General features: G+C 45.6%; 1 protein-coding gene across 1 annotated transcript in view; it reads right to left on the reverse strand.

Moving 5' to 3' along the window:
• The window catches only part of LOC110338105 (ATP-binding cassette sub-family A member 17), an 84,137-nt gene that overhangs the window by 60,724 nt on the left and 15,593 nt on the right, over window positions 1-7,820 (reverse strand). The window contains exons 3-5 of the mRNA XM_021221328.1: window positions 6,190-6,317; window positions 4,961-5,126; window positions 1,059-1,318 (exon numbers count right to left, since the gene is read on the reverse strand). Coding sequence (XP_021076987.1) covers window positions 1,059-1,318; window positions 4,961-5,126; window positions 6,190-6,317 — 554 coding nt within the window. The remainder of the gene's footprint in view (window positions 1-1,058; window positions 1,319-4,960; window positions 5,127-6,189; window positions 6,318-7,820) is intronic.

Below are 7,820 nucleotides of genomic sequence, written 5' to 3' on the forward strand. Positions count from 1 at the left end.
TGGTTATGAGCCACCATGTGGTTGCTGGGATTTGAACTCCGGACCTTCGGAAGAGCAGTCGGGTGCTCTTACCCACTGAGCCATCTCACCAGCCCCAGTCTGCTTCTTACAATAAGACCAAGCAGGCCAGGGAAAACAGCTCTCTGGCCACAGACACTGCCAACAAGGCCAAGAAAAGCCCAAGGAGAAACTACCAGGTTATTTTAATACTCGGTCATAAGAATCAATAAAAAGAGAAGAAAATTAGGGCTGGAGAGGTAGCTCATCAGTTGGGAGCACTGGCTGTTCTTCCAGAGGTCCCGAGTTCAACTCCCAGCAACCACATGGTGGCTCACAACCATCTAGCACTGTAGTCCCCATGGAGTCTGATGCCCCTTTCTGGTGTGCAGATGTACACGCAGACAAAAGCACCCATGTACATAAAGTACATGAATTAACAAGTTATTTTAAAAAGAGAAGAAAGTATAAGGGAGAGGATTTTAGCCAGGTGTACTTCTAGCACCTGGGAGGCAGAAGCACAAGGGTCATGAGTCCGTGGTCAGCTGGAAACACAGTGGGCTCAGGACACTCACTGCTGGCCACAGAAGGACACCACATCTAAGACATGAAAACCTAAGCAGGAAAAAGAATGGAGGTTGTGTGACCAGAAGAACACAGAGTGTGGGCAGTGCCAACAGCCTCGGGACCAACTCGGAGGTAACAGAAGCCTGTCTTAGGTCATGTTTTCCCAGAAGATGCCTCCTGATGGCCTTCCCACGAGATGTGATTTAATTGTGGATAAAAGTTCCCTGTATGCGAACACTTTCTTCACACCTGCCCTGTTAGTGGCAGCGTGCTGACCTACTAGGACCTATTAGGCTGGGCAATCTAAAAGCAAGCATATGTGCAATATCAAGAGCCGGTACTCCCTCCTCTGCAAGCAGGCTACAGATAGGAAGTGAGCGCGCTTTTCATTAGCACCTGAGGGGTAGAGGCTCCTCCCACCTGCCCAGGCCTTGGTCCTATTCGGGATTTCATCCGAGACCTCCCCAGAGCCCTGAGCTTGAGGAAAGTCTTACCTTCTGTTTCCTCTCCTTCTCCAACAAAACGGAATTGGTGATTATGAGCTCAACACAGACGAAGCTGAGCATGAGGAGCAGAGGGAACTCATTCTGAAGGATCACTAAGAATGGGTCCTGGATATGGGGCCCAAGTGGGAACCTCTGCACCAAGACGTGGAGGTTCCTGAACATGTTAAGTGCTGCTTGGGGGGTGTGGTGCCGCATAATCGCTTTGTCTACGGCATGCTGTATGGCCAAGAAGCCTTCTTTGTTGTAGCCTACAAGAAAACAGAATATCAAGTGTAAGAAAGTAAAAATTGAAGACTGAAAAGACTGAAAATTCAGGTGGCTCCTGGCCAGTCGTTAAGACAGAAGTCAGAAGATGTTCCCGGAGACCTCATCAAACACCATAGAGGACAGAGAGGGGCCACTCTGGAAGGCCAAGGAATGAAGCAATGATCAGAAAACAAATTCTGGCAGAAAAGACAAGGCATGTTGTATACAAGGCTCCTCCAAGGTAGAGAGCACCTTCTCCCTTCGCACCCTGGTTCTGAGGTATTTATTATCCAGTACATACAGATAGACGCTTGTACCTTTCTCCTTTACTGAGAAAGGGCACTTCCCCTCCCTCTCCCTATCTGGCTAAGGATAAGCAGGTAGCCTTAAACTCAGGGGGGGCATCCCTAGAAGTCCTGTGTGTAGTCCCTCCTCCAGAGGGGAAAGGAAAGAGTGGGGATTGGCATAGCCAGTTAGGACCATGAGATCTCAGGGAAGAAGCCGCCACTATCCCCCCACCCCACCCCAGCTGCAGGTGGGCAAGGTGGATGGAATCAGAACCAAAGAGAGACCTAAAGATTCAGAAAAAGCAAGTAAAATCAAATGACGCAGGGGTCAAGCAGGGTCATGCAGGGGCCATGTGTTCAGAACTCCCATCCCCCACTGCTGCCACTGTCCCCATGTGTGTGGAAGACAGAGGCCAACCTTTAGTGTTGTCCCTGGAGAGCACTAAGCCTTGTTTTTGAGACAGGGTGTCTTGCTGGAACTGGGGGTTAATGATTAGGCTGACAAGGGAGCCCCAGGAATCAGCTGGTCTCTGCCTCCCACTGCTGAGATTATAAACGTGAGATCACACCCAGCTTTTCACAGGGGTTCTGGATGCTCAACTCAGGTTCTCAGCTTGTGGAGGAGCACTACAGCAGCTGGACCATCTCCCTAGGCCCAGGTTCAGGAATTCTGGAGGCAGAGCCTGGAGATATCCTTCAAAGCAGGAGTGGAATCTTTAAAATGACTCAGGCAGGCAGAGAGGGAGCCCTGCAGCAGCATGTATAGCTGATGTTCCTCCATCATCAAATTTAAGGGAAAGTAGAAATTACAAGAAGTGTATTTAGTGGGTAGTGAATAAGGCATGTTAAACACAGATAAATGTGTTACAGCCTAGGTAGAATATTAAAGCCCAGGTAACTGTTACCTGACTAGCCTGCCATTTTGTGCTGTTACTAATATTATAAGGAAACCTCATGGTTTTTTTTTCTGCTGTTTAATGCTCAAGTTGACTGCATATTCTGTTATGTTCTGTGCTTTTGGAAGCCAATCACAACAGAAGTCAGTAGAGCTGCTTTGTATAGTTAGCCATAATAGCCTTGGACCGGAACCAACCACATATCAGCACTTCCTGCACCTGTGTATGAGCTTTTATGGTGTTTGCTTTTTAAAACTGCCGCTGGGATGGACCCCAAGATAAGAGAGACACCAGCACCTATTTGGAATAAGGCTTCCATTTTGCGTAGGGGTCAAGTAAAGTTTAAGTTCCCAAGACCTCCCTGGGAACTGACATCCTACTTGGCAGAAAGAGACATGTATGACGGTATAATGGGTATAATGTATATGCTTGGCCCAGGGAGTGGCACTAATAGAAGGTGTGGCCCTGTTGGAGTAGGTGTGTCACTGTGGGTGTGGGCTTTAGGACCTTCATCCTAACTGCCTAGAAGACAGTATTCTGCTAGCAGCCTTAGATGAAGATATAGAACTCTCAGATCTTCCTGCACCATGCCTGCCTGGATGCTGCCATGGTCCCCCTTGATGATAATGGACTGATCCTCTGAACCTGTAAGTCAGCCCTAACTAAATGTTGTTCTTATAAGAGTTGCCTTGGTCATGGTGTCTGCTCACAGCAGTAAAACCCTAAGACAGTGGGTAACGGACATCCTGGTTGGTAAATTAAGACATGAATGTTAGAAAATGTAAATCCCCTGTCACGATTAAATACTCTAACCAATAGGAGCAGGATAAATGTATGGCAAAGACATGTTCCTAAGAAAGTCCTCTATCCCTAAATCCTGATTGGTGGAATAACTTGGTGCAGATGTTTGTAGACTTTAAGTTTACTGCTCTATAGGATTACAGCTGGACATCCCAGTCCAGCTCCTGAGTCTGGACTATGGCCCTACTTGATCAGTCCTGAGCATGTGCTCAGTAAGTACATCCCTGTCTGCCTGCGATCGGTGCTCTCAGAGTGTGTGAGGCTACTCCTGCCCCCCAACAAAATGGAACATTTGTCAAACAAATACAAACATCTGTGTGGTCAAATGATAATAAAGACTAGGTTTGCTGACACACGTGAGCCATGACACAGGCTTGCACCCCAGTAACTTGGAAAGTGCAGGCAGGAGCATTCAAGGTGATCCTTGGCTTCATGTGTTTGTGGTCAGCTTGGGACTCGAAGTGACCCTGTGGAGGTGGAGAGATCGAGGGGGGGTGAGGAGAGCGGGAGAGGGAGAGGGAGAGGGAGAGAGGGAGAGAGGGAGAGAGGGAGAGAGAAGTGCATTTGGCTAGTATATGTGAGACACTAAGCTCTGTCCCCAGTATTGTAAAAGCAAACGAACAACAAAGTAGGTACAGCTCAGTAAGAGTGTTGGCCCATTATGTGGAAAGTCCTGGGTTAGGTCCCCACTACTGCAGGAGGTTTGGGGAGGAGGCAGAAAAACAAGAATGCTACTTCCAGGTGGAAAAGGGAGGTCACATAAACATTACATATTCATAAAGTATCAGTCATGTTTCCTTCATGATGATATCTATGTCTTCCCTAAATAATTGGCCATTCTTAGTATACATAGTATGGTTCTACTCTGGTGCTATATGTGTGCTGCCCAAGAAACATCACTAAGGCCCGCAGGTTATCAACAGGCTACTTGAGAGCTGTGGGGACCTGGTGACTGTGTGCAAGGTAAATTTGGTGTCTGCTAAATTCTCTGCATTCTGGTCCCTAACCACACCCATCAGGCAGAGGCTAGCGTGGCAGAAAGCAGAATGTGTCAATTCTGTGTTCTCCGGTGTCTGGGATGCCAGTAACCTTGGAAGCTACCATTATACCAAGATGAATTCCCACACAGCATCACTAAGGGTCAGCAGTGCACATTCAGTGCTAGAGACTGAACACAGGGTTTGTGCATGCTAGGCAAGGACCACGGAGGTATACTCCCAGCCCAGTAGCAACTTTCCAAAAAGAAAAAGAAAAAGAAAAAGAAAAAGAAAAAGAAAAAGAAAAAGAAAAAGAAAAAGAAAAAGAAAAAAGAGAAAAGAGAAAAGAAAAAGAAAAAGCCACTTATGTAGTATGTAGAGAAAACTTTAAAAAGCAAAACATGAGAAATACAAAACCTCGTACTCCTTGTTCTTGTAATGTTTTCATTCTTCCAAGCTACTCAATGTTGTTATCAACAATCAAAATACATACCTTCTGCTTTACTTACACTGAAATATACTTGTTTTATTAAATATCACATTCTCCAAAGGCAGCTCCTCGGACCTCTACTGGAAGGCTAATCTTAGCAAGCATTCAGTTAGTAAAACAGTATCACAAATATCTGGTACAGAGCAAAGCGGCTGTGCTCACAGTAATGTTACAGGCTTCAGAGTTTCCTCACCAGGGTTTCCCCCATCAGCATATGAAAATTCCCGGGGTGCTTGGCTTAGATTAGGTGGGTAAAGAAAGGCTGTGCACCAGCCTTCTATCTCCTCTTGAAAAAATAAATGCCTCGGCGGTGATACAAAGTTCCTCTGAACATAACTAAAGCGCAAGTCATACTTCACCTATGAAAACAAGGAGAAAACATTTGGCCATGAGATCCTGGAACCTGGCAATGGCACAGGACAGAGCAAAACTGTTAAGCTGTAACTCTAACTAAAGAAAAGCCCACATAGGCCGGTGTCCCTCCTAGACCCACACAGTGGTCTTTCCTATATTTCTCTGGAAATTATCCCTGTGACTAACATGGGAAAATGACAATGGTCTGTATAATATTCTGGAACCAGGTCACCTAGACCTCAGCCCTAAATTTCCTACTGAAGTACTGTCACCCTAGGAAAGTTACTTAATCACAATTATTGTGCTTCAGCTTCCCCACAGTGAAGGGGACAATAATAAGAGCCTGTAGGGTTATACAATAATGTTATCTGACATGTGTGTAACATTACCTCATGCTTATAAACATTGTTTGTTTTTTATTAATCACAGTGCAAGTTCTAAAAGTCACTAAACAGCCTGCATATCACCAAAGCCATATGTGAGTGTTTTATCCACTGCAAAACATAAATCAAATATCCTTGTTCAACATCTTGCTTTTTCTTTAAACATACACACCGAGCTACCATACCTAAAGTCTGTTAGATGAGAAGTAATGACAATTCACTAACCCAACAGGAAAATTTTTGCTCCCCATCTACCCAACTGCTCTGTCCTAAACTCTTTATATGCATAAGCCTGAAATCTAACTCATAAGCCAGGCACTAACTAAAACTCAGGTAGCAAAACAGAGATTTGAATCAGAAATGTTAACATCTGTCCCAAGGTTTTATAGCCACTAAATTGCAGAGCTAGGATCCAAGATTCTCTGTGGCCAAGTGGTGGAGGTGAGCAGCTGAGCACTCCATCCTGTACTGAGGTCAGATACTCACTCATTACACATGTCTTTTAAACCTCCTGGAAATAACAACGGAGTGGGTTGTAAAACGCGAACCTGAATTATTCATTCATTTCCCCTGGATATAAAATGACAAAGCTGCCATAGAAAAAAGCTGATGGGAAAATTGGCTTGATTAACCCATACTCAGGGGTTATCACATAGTAAGATGGTTATAGGAAGGATTTTCTTACCACAAGTGGCAAAGGGTCATTGCTGCTATTGAAGTAATGGTGAAAAATAATTCCCACCAGTATGTAGAAAGACTTGGGATCCTTAATTATATAGTCTTCAAATGAAGGCACTGAAGGAAAGCCTAGAACTACACAGAGAAAAACCCAGTCAGTGAATAATAGCTGGGCATAAAAGCAAACGTCAGCGCCACCCACCCATTTAAGATTCCAGCTTATTTCTCCAATCAGCCACTCAGTCATTCTGCAAATACATGAACAAGAGAGAGAAACACAAGAAATAAGACTAGTTAAAAAGCATGATTTTTAGCTAGGCAGTGGTGGTGCATGCATTTATTCCCAAAATCCAGGAGGCAGAGGCTGGTGGATCTCTCAGTTCGAGGACAGCCTGCACTACAGAGCAAGTTCCAGGACAGCCAGGACTACAAGGAAATAGCCCTGTCTTTTGTATTTATGATTGCTATTCAGTTCAGAACTTATACTGGGAAGACTGTACTCCCAGAAACGGCCAGCAACCATCTCTGGACATCAAGGAAATAGTGCTGAGGAGGGGAATTGAAATGGAAACTTAAAGGTTCTTTGGAAACTCAGTCCTGTTGGATGGTGTTTTGCTGGGGCAAATGCATGAAGGAATGTTTAGCTAAAGTGGACACAGGTGAAAGGCTAAGGCAGGCACATGAAGGAACACTTAGCTTAAGCAGACACAGGAGAAAGGATGTTCAATAAAGCAAGCACGTGAAAGGACACGTGATGAAGGATTCTTTGCTAAAGACGCACATGTATTGGTCCGCCTTACATTGCATAGTTGAGCTGCATTTGTCAGGACTGCATAGAGAGAAATGCACCAGAACCTTCTGGTGCTGTGCTGCAGCTTCTTGCTGCTTCTGCAGACTTGGGCTGATTGTCAGAGTGACGTCAGCTGAGACAGACGCACGCGCTGTGGCAGGACCCACGGAGAACATGTGATGTTTGAAGGGAATATAAAAGAACTCAATGGACAGTGGTGGAGGCTGAGATAGGCTTGCTTATAGAACTAGCTGTACAACGGTTGGTCTCAAGTCTTTGATGATCTTTGCTTTGCTGAGAGAGGCACAGCCAAGAACTTCCCCTGGCGTTCCTGTTGGCCCTGGTCCCTCCTGCTGACTCAAGAGGAACCTGAGGCCTGGCTGTCTCTGCTAGGTAGGGCCACTGCTGCTGATTCACGTTTGTCATCCTGACTCTACATAACTGGACTGCTGCTGTAACCATGAAGTGTTTGTGAGTGGAACAGGCTGCTGTCACTGCTAACCTGTGAGCTGAACTGCTGATTTCCAGACAATACAGATGGGAGTTGCTCCAGAGAACCTTTCTAAACAGGTCCACTCGGCCCTGCCCAACCCCTCCTCCCATATCCTTTCTTTTTCACTACCTCTGCTGGGTGGTGGGCTACAAGGGAGGTTAAAGCATTTAAGATCCAGCATTAAAATTAGACCATGCGAAAAAAATTAAATTTACAGGGAATAGTTGTTTTGTTTTGTTTTCTTTGTTTTTAAGAAAGGGTTTCCCTGCCAGGCATGGTGGCGCACGCCTTTAATCCCAGCACCTGGGAGGCAGAGGCAGGCAGATTTCTGAGTTCGAGGCCAGCCTGGTCTACA

Source organism: Mus pahari, chromosome 21, assembly GCF_900095145.1.
Source record: "Mus pahari chromosome 21, PAHARI_EIJ_v1.1, whole genome shotgun sequence".
Lineage (NCBI taxonomy): Eukaryota > Metazoa > Chordata > Mammalia > Rodentia > Muridae > Mus > Mus pahari.